This window comes from Thamnophis sirtalis, unplaced genomic scaffold (assembly GCF_051295495.1).
Source record: "Thamnophis sirtalis isolate CommonGarterSnake01/CBP01778 unplaced genomic scaffold, rThaSir2_p1.2 scaffold_3, whole genome shotgun sequence".
NCBI classification, from domain to species: Eukaryota; Metazoa; Chordata; class Lepidosauria; order Squamata; family Natricidae; genus Thamnophis; species Thamnophis sirtalis.
This window is the reverse complement of record NW_028261383.1, coordinates 28,850,959-28,871,534: the sequence shown is the minus strand read 5'-3', so window position 1 is coordinate 28,871,534 and position 20,576 is coordinate 28,850,959. Positions and strand designations below refer to the sequence as shown.

At 42.9% G+C, this 20,576-nt stretch overlaps 2 protein-coding genes across 3 annotated transcripts; one reads left to right on the top strand and one right to left on the bottom strand.

Moving 5' to 3' along the window:
- Window positions 1–4,554: 4,554 nt before the first annotated feature.
- CSNK2B (casein kinase 2 beta) lies at window positions 4,555–14,628 on the bottom strand. 2 transcript variants are annotated; one of them, XM_087708482.1, is made up of 8 exons: window positions 14,455–14,628; window positions 13,532–13,625; window positions 9,912–9,994; window positions 9,566–9,668; window positions 7,418–7,533; window positions 6,860–6,935; window positions 6,349–6,538; window positions 4,555–5,073 (listed from the first exon to the last, which is right to left on the bottom strand). In XM_087708482.1, the coding sequence occupies exons 2-8, from the start codon at window positions 13,599–13,601 to the stop codon at window positions 4,983–4,985; spliced, it is 729 nt and encodes a 242-aa protein (XP_087564608.1). In that variant the 5' UTR covers window positions 13,602–13,625; window positions 14,455–14,628; the 3' UTR covers window positions 4,555–4,982. The 2 variants fall into 2 exon arrangements, with proteins under 2 accessions (XP_087564608.1, XP_013930825.1); XM_014075350.2 differs by lacking the exons at window positions 13,532–13,625; window positions 14,455–14,628 and adding an exon at window positions 10,482–10,637.
- Window positions 10,703–19,269, top strand: GPANK1 (G-patch domain and ankyrin repeats 1). The gene is made up of 3 exons (XM_087708481.1): window positions 10,703–10,929; window positions 16,296–16,919; window positions 18,729–19,269. Exons 2-3 carry the CDS (start codon window positions 16,333–16,335, stop codon window positions 19,183–19,185), a joined length of 1,044 nt encoding a protein of 347 aa, XP_087564607.1. The 5' UTR covers window positions 10,703–10,929; window positions 16,296–16,332; the 3' UTR covers window positions 19,186–19,269.
- Window positions 19,270–20,576: the final 1,307 nt, after the last annotated feature.

Sequence of the window (20,576 nt, the reverse complement as noted above, 5' to 3'; positions counted from 1 at the left end):
TAATTTTTCATGATGCAACTGGACAGATAACTTTTCCTAAACCAATCAACATTTTCTTGATTGGCAGGTTCCTTCCTCAGTCTAAAGAGAAGACCTCTTAAATTGAAACTTTTCTACTAAATCGTGAATTAAATTATGATCTCATTTGCTTAATTGAGGTGTAGCATACTGAAGCATGTACCTAGGAGCCATATTTCACTATCATTGCCCAAAGGAAATGTCACAGAAATATACATTGGGCAAGGGAGAGTGGAGGGTTTTGTCCACTACACACACACAAATGAGGTTTTGCATAATACCGTTATGGACAAAAGACAAAGTCCATGGAAACCAAAACTTGGTTCAGAACGATTAGGAGGATTTGGGGATCAGCGGACATGTGTTGGTTTAAATCAGGAATCCTGGGCACACGTTTGGGAATTTCTCCTCAGCGTTTCAAGTGCTGTTCAAGTGCCTCTTGAAACACCTGCCTCCTGCTAGCATAATTTATTAAGAGATTGATCATTTAATCCATGCCACAAAGAATGTATCCAATCCCACTTAGGGAAACTCCCCCCCTCCCTTCGAATAACGCTGCTCTTCCATCACAGCCCCCTTTCTTCCTACTCAACTCCCCCCCCTCAAGGCAGTCTTAACGCATGGGCCTGATGGGCATTTGCTTGCAGGCCCCACCATGAGCATAGGGGTCCCATACTAATCTGTGTATGTTAACCCTTCAATGCACCAGATATCCTATAAATACAGTAACTGGATGGCTGAGTATTATTGTGTTTTTCAAGCCTTATGTATTGTTCAAATGTTTATCATGTGGATTAATTGTTGCTCCACAGTATGTTTTTAATGTTTCAACATTGGTTTTGTTGGAAGTGTTTAATTAGATACATGTTTAATTTTACTGACCATTTACATTTTTATTCCTGAGAGTAGTTGTTGTAGGGGCTCCAGTACACTGCTTTGCCTGGGCCCCATAATGCTGTTAAGATGGCCCTGCCCTCCCTCTGCATTGCTTCGCTAATCCAATATTTAGTGCTGACCTCGCAACTTTTAAGGCCAACAGCTTAAATAGAGAGGTGACTTAAATAAAAGCCTCAAGAAACATATTTTCTTCAGCGCTCCATCTACCATTGCCCGAAAGCTGAATAGAAGAACTGGAAGAAACCTTGGAGGTCTTCTAGTCCACCCCACTGCTCAAGCAGGAGGGGTGGCTCAGTGAAGACACTAAGCTTGTTGATCAGAAAGGTCAGCAGTTTGGTGGTTCGAATCTCTAATACAGGTCTCCTGTGTGAGCAGGGGGTTGGAGTAGATGACCTCCAAGGTCCCTTCCAACTGTGTTATTGTTACATACGCCAGTCTGAAAGGCCTTTAAGCTTCAGTCAGATCCAAATGCTGTGGAGGGCGCTTTCCTGCTGCCAACGGGGAAATCTTGGGTCCACATTGCCCCATTCTCTTTACGGGTTTCCCCAGTCTACGTGGTTTCTCCACCTCCGAGCGTCCGAATAACTGAAGCACAATGAAATTGTACAATCCGTGACGAACCCTAAGAGAAATGGACCAGGTTGCTGATATTTGTATTCCCTCTCCCATTAGCTTCTGTTGAAAACGACAAGGCTCTTAAACCTAATCCCGGGGAATGCCGGGAGTTGTAGTCACTCCAGGCACCTTCCTTTTCACACAGTTTCAGTTCACTAAAATTGGACACGAAGATGCTGTTGCTGATACTTCGTTGCTGAAAATTATCTGTCTGTCTATCTACCCATCATATCCATCTTCCCTCCATACCTTTTTATCCATCTAATCTCCCACATGCCTTCTATTTGAAATCTAAGGAGTAATCATTCAATTAGGTGACGAGAAAGAATTGACACCAGTAGCTGAAAGCACCCTCACAACCATTTTTACACTGGATCTGTCATGCCCCAGCATTGTCTCTGTGTGTGTGTGTGTGTGTGTGTGTGTGTGTGTGTGTGTGTGTGTGTGTTGTTGCTCTTTAGCCCCATCTAGTGGCCCAAGAGGCAAATAACAATCTATTGTTTTGAAGCTGAACCAACAACCTCTTTTACCCATTAGCCCACACTCTCAAAACAAGTGCACACTGGGAAGGCAGACTCCGTTTTCTTTTAGCATTTGGAGGAGGCACAAGCACCAGGAAGAATCTCTGCTACTCTGTGGCACATGTTCATCCAAGGACAAACCCACATCCCCCCAACACGCACACACACACAGCATCACTCTTAAGTTTTAGATTCCCTGTATTTGTTAATTGTTATGTTCAGCAGCAACTCAATATTGCCTATCTTGTATTTGGGTCTTATTATATGTATTCCTATTTTCCCCTAGTTTCACCCTCCCGTTCCTTTAACAAAGCATCCAGATCGACACACGCAGTCCATTTTATTAGAGGTACAGGTAGGTTTAGCTGCACGCAGAGTAACGTGTAATGAGAGAATAGTGAAACAGCAGCTACCCAGCAAGTGGGATCTAGGATCACGAGTATACTGAGACCTGCTACTCTGGCAAAGCAGCTACCTGCACATGGCAATACAGCAGCCTCTAGACCAGGGATAACAAACCTTTTTGGCACCAAATGCCAAAAAGGTCACATGGAAGCATCGTGGAAGCCAAACCTCTGGGTTCTGGCGCACATGCATACCCAACAATCAGCTGGCTGGCATGCATGTGTGCACTGGTTTTTGGCACTGCCACGCGTGCAAAGAACAGCTGATAGTCATGTATGCATGTGTTCCAGAAACCCAGAAAACAAAAAGGCAAGGCCGCGTGTGCCGGGTGACATGCTTCGTGTACCACTTTGGGCATGCGTGCCATAGGTTCACAATCATGGCTCTAGACAGTCAAGCACTTCCAGGAGATACTATGTCACAGACCCGGGCCTCTTCATACAAGATCTAATCTCTAGTTCTTCTAAGCAGTCCTCAGAAAGTAATGCACTTGCCATTGCCGGAGCAAAGACTGAAGCAGCAAAAGCACGAGCAGCCTTTGCTGAACGGGAAACGGAAATGAAAGAGAGAGAGAGCAATTAGAGGCAACCCTGGAAATGCAGAAAGCTGTGTTAGAAGCAGACTGAGAGAGGCTGGCCACAGACAAAGAAGTAACAGCTGCCACAGGCGAAGTCAACACATTAGAAAGAGCTGCATATTCTGACCACGAGTGCAGTGAAGGCAGCAACGTGCTTGGGCCAGAAGCCGAACCTCAAGATCCCCTGCAACGCACTTCAGAGTATGTCTATCAGCACCTCCAGGCCAAGTAGCAATGCTCACCTCGATGGAAAAGACAACCTTCAAGAAGCAAGCCAAAGATGCTACTCAGCACCACTACAGGCCAACGACAAATCTCAAGCCTACAAATGAGAAAACTCCAAGCAAAGCTGCACCTCCGATAGCAGAACATCCCACCCCACAAAACCAGGTACTTGAGCCTGCCATGTACTTTGAATAAACTTTGTTTGCAAGAATTAAAGATAACCTGAAATCATCCTACAGTACATGGCAATATCCTTCACTTTGGGAAAACATGAGAGAAGCCAGGGAAGAGAAAAAGGGGAAGAAATTACCAAAAGTTCTATGGATTTGGAGGGGCGAAGGAAAGATCTAACGGCTTAACACCTGGTAGAAGTCACCTGGCTAAAACACATACCTTACCTTCTACAAGAGACTGTCACTGGAGAGATGGGAATTTGTTGGTTTTTGAGTTTGAGGTTTTACTTCTCTAAGCCACCCAGAGTCACGGTGAGTGAATTGGGCAAAGTGACTGGAAAGCAGAGTCAGCAACAATAGGAGACGTGATAGCAACAGTACCACTCCCGAACATGAATAAAGCAAAAGCATTGTAGGCCACTGAATTTCCTATTGTGCAAAGTATGAAGAGCTAGTCTAAAGCTAGTAGAGGTTAGTGAGGAATAGTATTTTAGAGGGTTATACAATTAAACTGTTAGTAATTTGACAGGAAATCCAACTTCTCTTTAATGTATCAACAGCTCATAAATCAAAGAGCTTGGGAATATAAATGATGATGCTCTGTGCTAGAAATATTATCTCACTAAATATTTCTAATTCACTCTTCCCTCATGGCAATTCACAGAGTGTCCAGCACACAGAATTTCTTGTTGCTTTGATCTTTTCCTTCCAAATTGAATTTCATATAAGTCTTTCTTCTGGTCCTTCTATCAGAGGCATTGTTCAAGGTGCGTTTCTGGGTTGAAAGGATTAGCTGATGGGGGTGGGGTGTTCCTTTCATATTCCTGTCAAGGAACTGGAGCGAATAACGGGACTCACCCTGCCACACAGCAGCACTTGGGTCTCGAACGCAGCGTGAGTCACGTTCCTTTCTGCTGATTAATGACTACAATGAAGTTATTTGAATATAATTCTAACTCAATCAAAATTATTTAATTATTTATTTAAAACTCTACTTACGCAAATAGTTCATCTTCTTTCACTCTTTATAAACATACTCACGTGGACAATTATTGTGAAATAAAAATGCATGAGTGGTACGTTATATTACACTTACAATTAAGAATCTGGGATTCTGCCAAAATAATTCAGCGCTTTCAGGTTTATTTTTCTGGTATAATCGTATGTATTTTTCCTTTTTAATTCTTTACTTTATTCTATAGCATTCCTTGCCAAAATGTAGTCCTTTCTCTTGGACAAAAAAGGACCTTAATTCTCACCTTTTACATTTTTAATTTTTTTTATTTTTAAAAAACAAAAAAAAAAGCCCCCACAAAATTATGACATTCAAGTTGGCTACCGAATGTATCTGTCACAGTCTGTGTTTCTGGGAATTAACAGAAATTGTTTTATTATTCATTTTAACCACGCACCAGAAATGAGACTAAAAATCAGGCCGAAAGTGACAAACAGTCCATAGGGGACTTCACCAAAAAATCAAAGTATGAGCAGCCCTGAATGAAGTTAAAGGAAGTTTTCAGGGAAGGATCCTGGGCACCTGGATACAGAAGATCAACGGATAGTTTTGACTGGGCTCTTGAAATTGCTGGCGGCCTGAAGCTGCAGCTGATAAGCCATAGGATGGATCTTGAATCCATAAAGTCTGAAAGAAATAAAGGAATTAAAATAAAGTGGGATGGGGAAGAAAGGAAGATGTAAAAGTCTGGCCCAAATAACCAACATATATTTTGAGTTAAATTATAGACTTTGTCAGATTTCAGTATGAATACTTTGGTTCAAATAAGGAATCATGGATTTTTTTTTAAAATGGGAAATTTGATACAAGTGGGAATTGGCCCAATGTTATACCTACAAGCCTCAGGAAAGTAACTTTGACTTAAGTTTACTTAACTTCCCAAGGATACAAAAAGCACAGTAAAATCAGGGTTTCCACAGTATGGTTTAGAAGAAAATATATTCTCTGCATAAAGTCTTATTATACATCTCAACTCAGATGTACTGATTTTCCTGGTTTATTTTGAGGAAAAAATATATACTTTAAAATATGGCCCCATAATGATAAGATTCTTCTCTTTTTCTGGCAGCATAGTATCTCAAACTGGATTTGGAATAGGAAGAGAATTATTATGTTATCATGCCTCATTTATTCAGAGAATGAGTTGTTTATAAACAATTAAAATTTGATCTAACAAAAGCATACTCTTCTGTATATTACATAATATATTCCCATTGTTATTTACAAAATAGTTGTTTAAATTGTCATATGAACTACCAGTATCTGCCTTTGTTTTATATGTACTGCTTCTTTCCATTTCCTTCCTCTCTTTTAACTCAATCACATTGTCAACTACTTCTCTTATACTCTGTGTCTGTCTATTCTCTTAGCTTCTGGCCTACCTGTCACTTTTATAGGAAAGTGTCCTATTAACACTTCACTGCTATTCTATTATTTCATCACATTTAACAATGATTTGAACTGCACCACTTCTTGAGCAAAATACTGGGAAGCAGCACTGCCAGCACTTATAACAGTATTGCTTAACATTGCTATGTTTCAACATTCACCGACTCCCTGAAAACAACCATATCACTAACATCCCAGGCTCTGGCTAGTGTTGAAATGAGAATTTACGAGGTCCAAGATCAGTTGCAAGTAAGCACTGACAACACAAAAACCAGACCTGTGTTCAAGTCTTTTTTTCCAGCAGCATAGAGGTGTCCACTTTGTCTGACAAGTCTCTAGTGCAACTCCTTTCTTTCGTTTTCTTTCTTTCTTTCTTTCTTTCTTTCTTTCTTTCTTTCTTTCTCTCTCTCTCTCTCTCTTTCCTTCATTTCTTTCTTGGGGGGACAGCAATAACATTAGAGATGTAGCAGAATATATTCAGTATATTCTGCTACACATTTGATGAGGCCTTACCTGGGCACAAACTGATTGGCTGGTCGCTTCGGCCGATATTCAGGATGCACCATGAATAACATGTGAGGAAAACCAGTTCCAAAATAGGCACCATCTGTGTGATGATGGCGGGAAGATTTGGGAGTATAGACATCCATACATTTGGGGCAGTACAGTTTGACCATAGCTTCCCCTGGGATATCAGATAAACCTAGCAGTGAAGACAAAGCACAGTAAGATCGAATTCAGAAATTAAATTAGTTTAAAGAAGTTACTTGATTGTCTTCTGGAGCAGACTTACCGCAACCTGACTTCCATCCACAGTCCCCAGATCTTACAGTTTGCACGTTTCCAAAATGGACGATTCAAGAATTTAGTTCTAAAAGAGCCTGAACTGAAAGTATTCTATGATTGCATCTGCCCACTATTTCACCCTGATTCTGTAGCCCAGTTTTTTTTCTTCATCTCCTCCTATAAAATAGATCCCTTACATTAGCTCCGATTCACTTCTTCCATAATATAACATACTCACCAATGGGCAGCATAGGCTGATTCTCACAATAAACTCGTGGACAGTATCCAAAGTCTCCCTGTTGGTATTTCTCAAGCTAGAAATAGAGAAGGAGAAAAAGTATAGAAAATACAATCACTCCATAAATTGAAAAGGAACTGATTCGCTGGCTCAGGGCAGAGAAATCTTTAAGGCAAATCTTTAAGGAAGCTGCACTTGGCAATTAACTCAATCATCTAGATCAGGGGGTCTCCAACCCCCGGAAGTAGCAGATGAACATGCGTGTATGTTCAAATCTCCATTAGTGCAAGCGATGGGTGTGTGTGCAGTCGCTTGTGCAAATGAAGCTGCATAAATACGCATTCACCCACCACTCATGCAGAACCATCTCCTCTCTCCCACTCCCGCTGCCAGTCTACAAAGCCAGAAAGGTTGGGGACTGCTGATCAAAATGCATCTGCAGTATACATTAAAATTTTACTCTTTTTTAAGTTTTATAATCTCTGATTGGGAATCTGTCCAGGAACATAAAGAAAGATTTTATAGAGTACCCGCTTGCCAAATAGCATGGATAATTACCATCTGGGCAATACCACGGTTTGTGAGGATATAGCGGGCATGAATAAGTCCATAGAGCATTTCAGCTGCCTGTTCGATCAAGTCACTCTGGTTAGGATTATCCTCCAGCTCTTCATCTGCAAGAGAAAGGGAAGAAAGTGCTCTGCTGCAATGCACTGTGACATTGACAAAGAGGGAGAAAGTTGTACTTTCCTACTGAAGCATTATTATATATTGATTCTACATTGTTAGCTCACTTCTACTGTTATGCATTTACTTAGTATTTTCTTAACCATTGTTGTCTTTTACTCTATTCCTGCCACACTAAATTGTAATTGTAACTCACAATGTAATACAATTGGCAAAATATTTTGTTTGGTTTACTTTAACAAATTAACAAGCGTTTATTTTTATACACATTAAGATCAATGAGAGAGTGAGCTGTTGCACTAGTTAAAGGCACCAGGCTAGAAACTGAGTTCTAACGTTGCCTTAAGTATAAAAATGGTTTGATGACTTAGGGTCAGGCCCTTTCTCTTAGCCCTAGAAAGAAGGCAATGGCAAACCAATACCAGAAACATTGCTAAGACAATTGCAAGAAATTGTCCATATAGTTGCCAGGAATCAAGACTTACTTGAAGGCACAAAACAAAACAGAAAGGAAAACAAGTGACAATATTTTATATTTTGAGTGCCCTGCAGAATTTTAATAGAAAACTGGAAAATAATTTTAAAATCCTGCTTTTGTGGACTGAATCAAGATTCATTTTAGATTACCGGGCCCTCAGAGAATTAATATTTATGAAGACAGTTGAACAATGGTGGTTAGTAATAGCATATTGTTTAACCTGTTGCTTCTATTCTTATGACATGAAACAGAAAAAAGAACGCAAAGCATGGTTTCTGGAATTCTTTCCAAAGCCTTTGCCAGCTATTGCCATAGTTTTCTGCTTTCTCCGCATAGTGCATCTGTACATGTCCGCTGTAACATGGGGCCCAGGCTACAAATGCTCTGCTGTCAGTCATGTGACTGGGAGGAAGAAAAGATGGGAACCCTAGAAGGAAGCAGTCAAGAGCATTCCATGCTGCTGACCAACTGCATCTTCCAAAATTGGAGGAATATTTTCCTCTAAAACCTTAAATCCAACTCATTTTCAAGTTCAATCTCCTTTTATTGGCTTTTTGCCCCCAATGCTTATACATCAAATTTGGACCCATTCTGTTTTGTTTTCAGAAAGTGATTCTGGTGACAGATAGTGAAACAAGATTCAATTCCAAATGTTGTACATGTAATACTCAACTTACAAAGATTCATTTAGTGATGTTCAAAATTATAACAGCACTGGAAAAAGTGATTTATGACCAGTTTTCACACACAGACCATTGTAGCATTCCCATGGTCATGTGATCAAAATTTGGGTGACTGGCAACTGGCATATATTTAGGACAGTTGCAATGTTCTGGGGTCAGGTAATTACTATTTGTAACCTTCCCAGCCAGCTTCAAACTAGAAAAGTCAATGGGGGAAGCCAGATCTGCTTAATGACTGCACTGATTCACTTAACAACGATTCGTTTAACATCTATGGCAAAAAGACTGTAAAAGGGGCACAACTCATTTAAGTGCCTTCCTTATCAATGGAACTTTTGGGCTCAATTGTGGTTGTAAATCAAGTACCACCTATTTTGAAAAATTGGAAAGAAAAGGGATGTCTGAAGATTATGAATCCCAATATTTTCTACCGTGGTTATCAAAAACTTCCCATATTGTCAACCTGTGACAATTCATCATATTTCTGATCCTGATTACATACGTATGAAGAGTTTCCAGTGGCATATCCAATGAGCCCTGATTAGGTTCATCAAAGTATCTTTGAGTAATGGCTATTGCATGTATATGTCAAGTGCATGTTGCTAAGCATGTGTATCAACATCAAGGAGGGAGGCATAGCAGGGTCAAGAGGTTACAATCCACTAATCAAAAGTCCCTGTCATACCAGAATATAAACTAACAACAAACAGCACCCCTTACTAGCACTGATGATGTTACTTTGTTAAAGGTAATGAACATTCTACCAGAAAACAAGCAAGCTCAGAGAGCACCAAGGGCCCCTCAGTCCCTGTAATGTCAAGTAATCCATGATACAAACAGATTTAGATCGTTTCCCACCTGGTTCCAAATCAAGGATCATATCCAAAGCCTGGCGATAGTGGGGAACTTGTTCATTGAGGCCGGTTAAATTGAACTTGTCTTGGATGTAGTCTTCATCCACCTGAAAACAAATAGAAACCAGGATCAATTGATCTTGACTTCTCAAGTGTCTGTACGTTACTTCCTCAAGGTATATTAAGACCCAAGTTAACACACATCTGAAATTGGCTGCAGCTCCTATTTATTTAAAACCCTCTATCATCTCTCTCAATATGTTGTTCAAATATTTTTCTAAAAAACTGGACAATGCTAATTTGCAGCATTGTCCACATACACATTTAGTGGACAATACTTCCCAACTCACCTCACAGAAGAACTCATTGCCACGCAAGCCACAAAACCAGGAAATCCAAGATACCTCCTCAGAGCTACTCATCTTCCCGTCCTCTAAGAGAAAGAGAGGAACAGAAGCATCCTCAGTGTTAACGGCGATCACTCACAAATTCTTTGTGGGGAAATCTTCCTACACAAAACAATCTACAGACATAGGATTTTTCAGCTCATGTTCCCCAACCCTTGCTTTACGCTGGCCGATAAACTACCGTCTTGCATCTGTGCATGGGAACCAAGGCTACATAAGAATCCCATAAGCTGTTTCTTCTTTGCAAATAGAAACCCACTTCCGACTTACCACTGCTTTTTTTCAGAGTGGTAATATCTTCCCGTTACCGCACCATTTTGCAAGAAACATGCAATCGACTCTCTTCCTTCCTTTTTTCGGTTTTTATTTTTTTAGCGCCCGGCACACATCTTGGCTGCCACCCTCCCTCCACCTCCGCTCTTCCCTGAATATTAACTAGAGAAACTCCATTACATTACCTGGCCATGCCTCCCCCACTATGATTTTCCCTAAATCTACAGCCCAATAACTCACCCCAAAAGGCACGACTGCCTCAAGGAGAGGGACGCGGGGTGCAAACAAGCTTTGGACCAGTAAGGCCTCTTCTCAGCTTCAACAGCGCACGCGCTACATTCGCCGATGAAACGGCATCACGGGATTGCAGTACTTCGGCATAAGGAGAGACTGGACAAACAGGAAACGGGGAACTACTAGTCCCACAATGCAACGGAGAAGGAAGTGAACGCTGCTGGTGGTGGGTAGTTAGTCCTAACTTCCTTTCAATCGCAGCTGTTTTGCCCAGAACCCATTTGTAAGCGAAGGACTCTTCCCGATAAACCTTTCGGTGATTGTAGAGGGGAGGGGGGAGTTTGCATGGTAACATCAACGAGCTACATTCACCACATATAATGCTGTGCTCTGAATGAGCACCCGAACTTGCAGAAAAACAACACGAATGTTTGATCGAAACTCGCTTGGGGAGGTAAGTGTGTCATAACCTTTTTGGGAATCATAATCGGATTAACATGGGGAAGGAAGTAAGGGGTGGTTTAGATCATAAACCGGGTTCTCACTCGTGAGCAAGGAAGCGATTCGAATTGGACATCGGTTCGAAAGTATAATTTATTCTACTGTACTTTTTCAACCCTTTTACAAATAGGAGGGCGGGAGGGCAACCCAGAAGTTTAGGGGCTTTACTATCGTTTCCCTTCCGTGCCAGCTGTTCTCTCTCCGGTCCCTGTTCGCGCTGATGCACACGGATGTGAACTGAATGAAGAGCTAGCGATGTATCATTTCAGTGTCTTCATTGTCATTGCTGGCAGTTGTCCTTGTTTTGGGTTCCTTTCCCTAATTCTTGATCTTTGGCAGTCTCTCTCTTTTCCCATTGCTCCTCAACCTCTTTGATTTCATTCCGCGGTTCCTCTAGTTCCCTGTCATTGAGGTTTGGGACCTCAGTGTGATTCCTGATGTTCTTCTTGGAAATGATCATGGAAACTGGTTGGCTTTCTTCTGCTGCTGCTTTAGCTTACCTTGGTACTTGGTACATGAGCAATTTATGGCTTGTTTCATGGTGATCCCTTAGCCGGCTTTGTTGCTATAACTGAATCCTGACATTGTCTTGTTTTACAACTTTTCCTGACACAATTAAGGGAATCGCTGCAGTTGCTAAGCTAGTCACATGGTTGTTCAGTGAATCTGGCTTCCCCTTTGACTTTGCTTGCTGGAAAGTCGCAAAAGGGGATCACATGACATGACCCAGGGACAATGCAGCTGTCATAAATATAACCCAGTTGCCAAGCATGTGAATTTTGATCATGTGACCATGGGGATGATGTAATGGTCATAAGTGTGAAAAACGGTGATAAGTCACTTTTTTCAGTGCTGTTGCAACTTCGGTCACTAAAAGAACGGTGGTAGGTCGAGGACTACCTGTGCTCCATGTGGTGATGTCCAGATATTGGTTGTTGGTCAGTTTAGTTGTCAGTAAATTGCCTCCAGGATCTTCTTATATCCCTTCTCTTGAATGTGCCTGGCCGCTTTAACTGGTCAACAGGGATCACCTGCTGGGAGCTCATATTCTGCCTTAGGCTCCTTAGGCATCCTTCGCTCAGCTCTCCCAGCCTCACCTCACTATGATACAGTATAGCAGGATTTATGGATGATGGGTGCCCACTGGTAGCCAAATACAATTGGACACTGCTCCCACTAACCCACCAAATTACATATAGGACCAAAAAAGAAAGTACATGGTCATACTTCGGTGTTATATCGAGTGAAAGCAGTAAATAACAGTGAATATAGGATACAGGGAGTTCTTGACTTACGACCACAATTGAGTCCAAAGTTTCTGTTGCTGAATGAGACAGTTAAGTGAGATCTGCATCATTTTATGCCCTTTCTTGTCACAGTTGTTAAATGAATCACTGCAGTTGTTAACTTAGTGATGGTTGTTAAGTGAATCTGGCTTCCCCATTGACTTTGTCAGAAGGTCACAAAAGGGGATCACACAACTCCGGGACACTGCAACAGTGTTAAGTGTGGGAAATGGTCCTAAGTCACATTTTTTTAGTGGTGTTGGCGTTGTAACTTTGAACAGTTAATAAACAAACTGTTGTAAGTCGAGAACTACCTGTATTGCCTAATTCTAAAAATGTGACAGGAAAAGTGCAATGAGATAGAGATGCAAGCCAGAGTATGCTGTTTTCAAAATAGTTAGCTTTTGAAAGATTAACACTATTTTAGCTGGCCTCCACTTGTGGCTGATTTCCATTTCTTTGCACATTCCTTTTTAACCATGATTCTATCATCAACATTGTATCTATCTGGACCAAAACAGAAGTGATCCATACAAAGAATGAACAGTCCTTTAATTATGAGAGCTTGAATTAAATCCAGAACTCCCTCTCTACAGTGCAAATTGTGCAAATCACAAACCTGAGCTTGCTTGGGGTTGTTTTTTTTTTGGCTGACATTTCATTACCCAAACTGGGAAACATCATCAGTGCTAGTAAGGAGTGCAGTTTGCTATGAGGTTTATATTCTACAATATAATATAAGCTGACCGCAAACTGCTCTCCTTATTAACACTGATGATGTTACCTAGTTTGGGTAATGAAATGTCTGTAAGAAAACAAACTCAGAGCGCACCAAGGACCCCTCATTTTAACCTTGAGCTACAAATATTCTCCTTCATTGAATTCACAAACCATTATTATAAAAGAATATAGTAGCTAAGAGGGATAGCAAAATCAGAGTTATCCCAGTTTTAATTCAAAGACTACATAAGAAGGAAGTCCAAAAGCTGCTTTTTTTTCAAGAGGCAACTGGACTTTCTGGTTTTTCTTTGAAGATGTTTCGCTTCTCATTCAAAAAGCTTCTTCAGCTTCCCCACCATCCAGTCAGAGCTGAAGAAGCTTCTTGGATGAGAAGTGAAACATCTTCAAAGAAAAACTAGAAAGTCCAGTTGCCTTTTGAAAAAGCACCTTTGGGACAACCATGACCTGAGAACCTCCATAGACATATAAGAAGGAAGCAAACCCAACTTCCCTGAATTCAATGCTGACCTCCCTTTCCCAATAAGTTACCATCACGGATGCTGGTGCTGCTTCGCCGGCTCATCCTGTCTGCAGTAGTACTTCTCAAAATGGCTGTCATGTTTTCTGTATTAATTAGCCATGCCTGTTTAATGGAAAAATGAGGAAAACATCCATCATCAACATGTTCAGTAAAGTATAATCATCACATATAAGTAATGTTTGGATTGCTTGGGGTATTTTTTTTTTAACCAACTGCCCTCTGAGATGGATTCTAGATATGCAAGGTACCTATAGTGTATTTTTAGATTGCTTACATTGAAAGTTGCTTGGATTCCTCATCCTGAAAAATCAGGAAATTAAAAATGGTAACAGTTCTGGATTTTAACTTTTGACAGGACTTTTTAAAAAAAATAGATTCAAAATGTTAATAACCAATTGTGGCTTGTGGTTACAGTGGTCATATGTCTTTTATTATTGTTATATAGAACAGTGCTTTATTTCAGAAAGATGTCACTTTATTTACATTTTGGGCTTTTGCTCTTGAATTTTCCTTCGTAAACCAAAGCTATAAACATAAACTTTTTTTAATCCTCAGGAATCTTTTATCAGATTTATTCCTTTTTCTGGTTTTTCCTTTTTTGCTTCCATAAAATCTGTTAACTGAGGAAATGCAGCCAGTAAACAAGCTTTAAAACTTTTGGAAATCTTATTTTCTTACAAGTGAAAGGTGGCACAGTGTCGACTTTTGAGAGCAATTGCTTTCTTAAAATATCCATTTAAAAAGGCTATGCTTGAAAAATGACATAGTATTGGCGAATTGGGCCTAAAGGTGCGAATTAGGAAAAACCTTCAGAGTCTGGCAGGAAAAGGCGGGAAAAAGCAGGACCCTTTGCGGGCCAAAGTGAGCATGCGCATGGAGAGCACGCGTGACTGCGCATGCCTCACGTCAACGGCTCCCAAGCATCCCTTACCTCCGCTATTTCAAACCCTTTCCTCAGTAGTGTGGAAGGCTCCCTTTTTTACATCCGTACACTTTGTACTACTCTGTGCTTTTAATCCACCCACCCCGTTTCAAAAAAGTGCTGGAGGATAAGTCGAGCTTGCGTGTAAAGTTGGAGCATCCGCCGCGCCTACGTAGCGTTTTCGCGCGTTGCTAGGCAACCGAACGGGCACTTCCGTTTGGGGGGAAACAATCCTCTTCAGGAATCGCGCGTTGCTCTGGTGTCTTAAGAGGAACCTTAGAGATACACAGTTAAAGTGACACGCGACGGTAAACTTCAGGGTTAAAGAGACAGGGTTTTTTTTCCCCCTCCAATAAACTTTGTTAGATTAACCTGCGGAATCTGTTTCCACTTTTCGTAACTATGGCTAACACTTAGTTCTTGCTGTGCAAGAAAACCAATTTCGTTGTATTTAAGTACAATGACAATAAAGATTATACTATACAATACTAAAAGGGCTGATATTTTATGGTATAGAAAATGTTATCCATCGTTCTTTTACTATTGAAGGGAGTTTGCAATTATTATTTTTCTCTAGGCCTGGGTTTCTTGTTGACAACTTTTAAGATATGTCTGAGGAATTCTGAGAGCTGGTCCACGTGTGTTACTAAGGTTGAGAAACGTTGCTCTAGGGCAGGGAGGTCAAATCTTGGCAATTTTAAGATCTATGGACTTCAACTCCCAGAATTCCCCAATCAGCCATGCTGGCTGGGGAATTCTGGGAATTAAAGTACACAAATCTTAAAAATTGCCAAGATCTGTTCTCCCTACCTTAGGGTATCTTTCAACAAAATGGTGCAGTTCGGACAGATTATGATGATTATTAATATTATTGACTCCATCTTGATATTATTAATGTTAATAATATTGACTCTTGTGCTCTAAAAGTGGAAAAAAACATGTCAATAAAAACAAAAACAATGTTAGGGATGGCAAAATAACAGACTAGGTTATTTTGTTTTCTGAGTTTTCTTTACTTCAGTCCTCTAGAGCAGTGTTTCTCAACCTTGGCAACTTGAAGATGTTTGGACTTCAACTCCCAGAATTCGCTGGCTGGGGAATTCTGGGAGTTGAAGTCCAGACATCTTCAAGTTGCCAAGGTTGAGAAACACTGCTCTAGAGTAGTGTGTGGACTCTTTTCTGGATAGCATCTATTTCTTGCATAATTGTTGAAATTGATCAGTATACACCAGGGGTGTCAAACGCAAGGCTGGGGGCCGGATCTGGCCCGGGAGTTGCTTAGATCTGGCATGCGGGGCCGCCCTGGAAATAGTAAAGGACTGGCCCATGGTGCCTCTGCCAGCGAAAACAGAGCTCGTGAGGGCTGCGCAGAGCTGTCCCGATCTCAGTTTTCGCTGAGAGAGGGTTGCAGGAGGCCATCGCAGCTGAAAACGGAGTTCGGGAGCCTGTTTTTGCTGGTAGAACCCTCGGGCCACCACAGGCACCTCTGACACAAGTGATGTCATGCTGACCACATCCATCTTGACCACACCCACCACAGCCCCCCCCCTCTCCCCGGACCCTGATGTGGCCCTTAATGAAATCAAGTTTGACACGCCTGGTATAGCTATGCCTATGAGGTACCCTGTAGAAATGTTCGGTTTGAATTCTCACTAAATCCAGCTAACCACAATAGCTAGATTTATTAGTTTTAATGAGAGGAAGAAAGCACCGATCTTCAGGAGGTTTGTGGGCTTGATGCCACATTGTGCAGTGCTACGAAATGTAAAGGCAGTGCACGGTTTTCTGTGGTAAATAATTCGTGTTTTTTTAATGTAAGTATCTTGTTTTTCTCTTCCAACCGTTTGTAGGGTTGCAGCTTTGCAGCCAGAGCCATTCTGCTTCAACATGAACCACGGTGAACAACTGATCGCCTTCACTCGTGCCCGGGAAGAATCGGATCTTTGGCGAGATGGACACATTCAGAAAAAAAAGAGAAGTTCTTGCACCACCAACCAGGAAGGAGAGACTTTATCTGGTGAAGCCGTGCGTAACTTTTACGAGAGCCTGGCACTTACAAGTAGCTCCAAAAGAGCGTTACAGAGGAAACCAAGGGTAGCTCGTGTCCTCCGTCGGCCAGTGCAGGTGTCTCCTTGCACCCCGAGCTGCCCAGAACAAACCGACACCCGCAAAGGGAATCAGCTCTTGAAAGCCGCTCAAGACGGCAACCTGAAGTCTCTCCAAAAGCTTGTGGAGAAGGAAGGGTGTGATGTGAATTATAAAGATGGATTTGATTGGACAGCCATCATGTGTGCAGCCTATGCTGGACAAGAGGAAGCGGTACGTTATCTTTTGAGACATGAGGCTGCTTGGGAGGGAGTTTGTGAGTCACAAGGCCGGGATGCTATGGATCTGGCTGAAGATGCTGGACACGAAGAGGTGGTCAGCATCCTTCGGGAGAGCAAAAGGCCTCAAGTGAAGAATGAATCCCCCAGGTGAGTTCTCCTGTTTCAGTGTTCATCCAATTTTCCTGAAGGAGGAAATGCCCTCGAGTGCATTTGCTTCTGAATGTTGCTATGCAACATTTTGACCACTGAGGTAGGCCAAAATCAAATCCAAAATTGTCAAAAGTTTAAAAAGTTGGCCTCGGGGTTATCAAACTCAAGGCCTGGGGGCCGAATCCAGCTAACAGGGTACTTAGATCTGGCCCATGGGGCTGCCTTGGAAACAGTGGACTGGCCCTCAGTGCCTCTGCCAGTGAAAATGGAGTGCGGGAGGGCTCTGTGCTGCCCTCCCGAGCTCCATTTTTGCTGGCGGAGGGTTGCGGGAGGCCTTTGCAGCCAAAATGGAGCGCGGAGCCCGTTTTCACTGGAAGAGTGCTCAAGCCTCCACAGGCGCCCCTGACATGAGTGACATCGAGCTGGCCATGCCCACCCCAGCCACGCCCACCCCAGCCCCCCAAAGTCAAACACAACCCTGATGCGGCCCTCAATGAAATCAAGTTTTACATCCCTGGTTTACCCTAATATTGATTTATAGTTATTGCACTAATGGGTGCGGGTATAGCAAAGCAAAGATCATTAAATCCATTTTATGCCATGAACAGTTTTTCTTCTCTTCAGGCCTTAATATGCTGTGATAGCAATAGCACTTAGCGATAGACATGTACTGCTTCATAGTGCTTGTTGATTTAATGGTTCTTGCTTTTTTACTTTTGTATTTTGATTTTGTATGCTGCCCAGAGTCCTCTGGAGCTGGATGGCCAATGCATTTAAATAAATGCTATTTTAAACTAATTCAGGCTACTAGGCCATGAAGGCCCATCACTGAACATTCCAAATTATAAGTAGTTCTTCCAGGGTGCCAGCAGATAGAAGACAACATGGCCCTTCCTTTAAGCATCAGCTGCATCTTCTATATCACTGAAGATTAATTACATTTTTATTATTGAATTTGGGGCAGTGTTTGGCTAGATACAAATAGGTAACATTGAATTCATCTCCTGGAATTTATTCTGAAATGGAAATCTTGCTGTGCAGTGTAATTATTGCCAATAAAGACCTGGGATGATACCAGGTCTGGGCTAAGCAAGGTTAATTTGAATTTTTTTTTTGCCATGGTCTAATTAAGGGGTGTCAAACTCAAGGCCTGGGGCTTGATACGGCCCACGGGGTGCTTAAATCTGGCCTGCAGAGCCTCCCTGGAAACAGCAAAGAACCAGCCCGCAGTGCCTCAGCCCGGCTCAGGCTGACTAGATGCTGATCTACAATCTGGTGGCAGTTGTTTTCGTTGGCAGAGTGCTGCAGGAGGCCGTCGCAGCTGAAAACAGTAGCGCCCTTCCAGAGCTCCATTTTCTCTGGCAGAGTGTTAGCAAAACAAACTTGCTTGCCCTCCGCTGCCTAGGGCTGAGGGATAGCGAGGCTCCTCTAGAGGAGAAGGGTTTGGTGTTCTCCCTGGTCTCGCCTTCCTCCGCTGGAGACAGTGGATCCCTTTAGCCCACCTGGCCCTCCACAGGCGCCCCCGACATGAGTGACGTCGAGCCGGCCCTGCCCACCACAGCCATGCCCCCTGTCCCTCCAAGGTCAACCCCAGCCCTGGTGAGGCTCTCAATGAAATCGTTTGTTTGACACCCCTGGTCTAATGCTATTCATAGATAGAATTTCAGAAAAGAGGGGAACTTTTCTCAAGAATAAAAAACTGCAGCCCGGCTCCCATCTCCCATGACCCTCTTTTGGCGTGACTCAAGTTACAGTATGTGCAAAAGTGGCTTGCCTTGTTTCAAATCATTTCCCTTCTTTCTGCAGTTTACCAGCCGAGAGAAAATACTGCGAAGTGTGTCGGGCACACTATAGCGAGGACACCGTGGACCTCCATGAGCGTTCCACCGCCCACCTTTTCAACCGACGTGACCCACTGCCTTCCACCCGCTACTGCATCCCTGAGAGTAACGTGGGCTTCCAACTGATGGTCAAAGGTGGCTGGGATAAAGAGACAGGATTGGGGCCAGACGGGGCTGGTCGCAAGTTCCCTATTAAGACTGTCCTCAAGAGGGATCAGAAGGGCCTCGGCTTCTGCAGTAACCTCAAAGCCAAGGTTACCCATTTCAGACCTCACGACCCTTGTGCTATAGAGGAACCTGGGAAACGACAATCCAGAAAGGAACGAGCAACAACGGTGGGGAAACGGGAGGCCCGCCGCAGAGAGGCCAAGGCCGCAGCTTGGGAACGCGACCTCCGGACTTACATGAACTTTGATCTTTGAACCGTTTTGGGACAGTTGGTGATCCTGAGAAGGGCATATCCAGCTATGAGTTGTGCATCATAATAAAGCCTGTCTTAAATCATGGTTTATTGCAGTGATGGCTAACCTTTTTGTCGTCGCCTGCTAAAAGCGTGCATGTGTGCGCCTGCACCAATAATGCAATGCGCACATGGCACCGCAACACGCACCCCTGCACATGCGTGTGCGACACCCCTGCTCACCCCCGTACATGCATGAACAACACTCCCTGCCCTGTTTTGGGCCTAGCAGGCCTCCATGCAGCCTCCTGGGAGCAAAAATGGGCCGGGGGGGCTCCACACACACCACACGCCCCATTTGGGGCCTAGCAGGCCTCCCTGCAGCCTCCTGAAAGCAAAAATGGCCAGGAGTGGGGGGGGCTCCACATACACCCTGTGCCCCATTTGGGGCCTAGCAGGCCTCCCTGCAGCCTCCTGGGAGCAAAAATGGGCCAGGGGGCTCCACATACACCTCGCGCCCCATTTTGGGCCTAGCAGGCCTCCCTGCACCCTCCTAGCACCAAAATGTGCCATGGGGTGGCGGTGCATGTGAACCCCCCTGCTCCCCCGCACATGTGCCCAACGCATGCACGGCAGAGATCCAAAAATCGTATGGCCGGTGAGAGTCACGCACGCATGCGCAGTGGAGCTGAGCTGGGGCGACCACTCTCGTACTTGTAGTGAGGGCTCTGCGTGCTACCTGTGGCTCACCATCATGGATTTATTGAATATATTGACATTGGCTCTGGGTACTGTAACAGTCTTGGCCACTTTGTTATTGAACACGTGGTGTGACTAGCCACTGAATCCTTGTCTTTTCAGTCTAATTCAAGCCTTTCTCAACTGTGGCAACTTTGAAGTGTGTGGACGTCTAACTCCCAGCATTTTCATGCTGTCTGGGGAATTCTGGGAGTTGAAGTCCATACATCTTAAAAGTTGCCAAGGTTGAAAAGCACTGAACTAATATGTAGCAGAGAAGAAAATGAAACAGGGAAGAAATCCATAGGAGGAAAGCAGGAATTACTGGTTTTTTGACTTTATACAGTTTAATGTATGCTTTACATGCCTTAAAAATGAATAAACAATAAACTTTACAATCTGAACTATTTTGTGGAATTGAGGAAGAAAATAATGTACAGTGGGAAGAAGTGGATTGATGTTACTTCAGCTACTTGGAAATATATTAATTACCCTGGAACTCATAGATTATAAACCACTTAGGACTGGAAGAGTAAGTAATATATACAGTATCTTTTGATAAAGGCATCCTATAGATCTGGGGTCCCCTACCCTTTGGATACCCTTTGGACCTCAGGGATCACTAAATTCATAATTTTAAATCCCACTGACCACTAATATGACCTGCCTAATGGG

Excerpts from the sequence above, each read along its gene's own strand:
- GPANK1 (XM_087708481.1), top strand. The coding sequence starts at position 16,333 with ATGAACCACGGTGAACAACTGATCGCCTTCACTCGTGCCCGGGAAGAA. Across the intron at positions 16,920-18,728 it reads GTGAAGAATGAATCCCCCAG|TTTACCAGCCGAGAGAAAAT; the intron begins GTGAGTTCTCCT and ends TTCTTTCTGCAG.
- CSNK2B (XM_087708482.1), bottom strand. The coding sequence starts at position 13,601 with ATGACAGCCATTTTGAGAAGTACTACTGCAGACAGGATGAGCCGGCGA. Across the intron at positions 9,995-13,531 it reads CAGCACCAGCATCCGTGATG|AGGACGGGAAGATGAGTAGC; the intron begins GTAACTTATTGG and ends TCTTTCTCTTAG. Across the intron at positions 7,534-9,565 it reads GATCCTTGATTTGGAACCAG|ATGAAGAGCTGGAGGATAAT; the intron begins GTGGGAAACGAT and ends TTTCTCTTGCAG.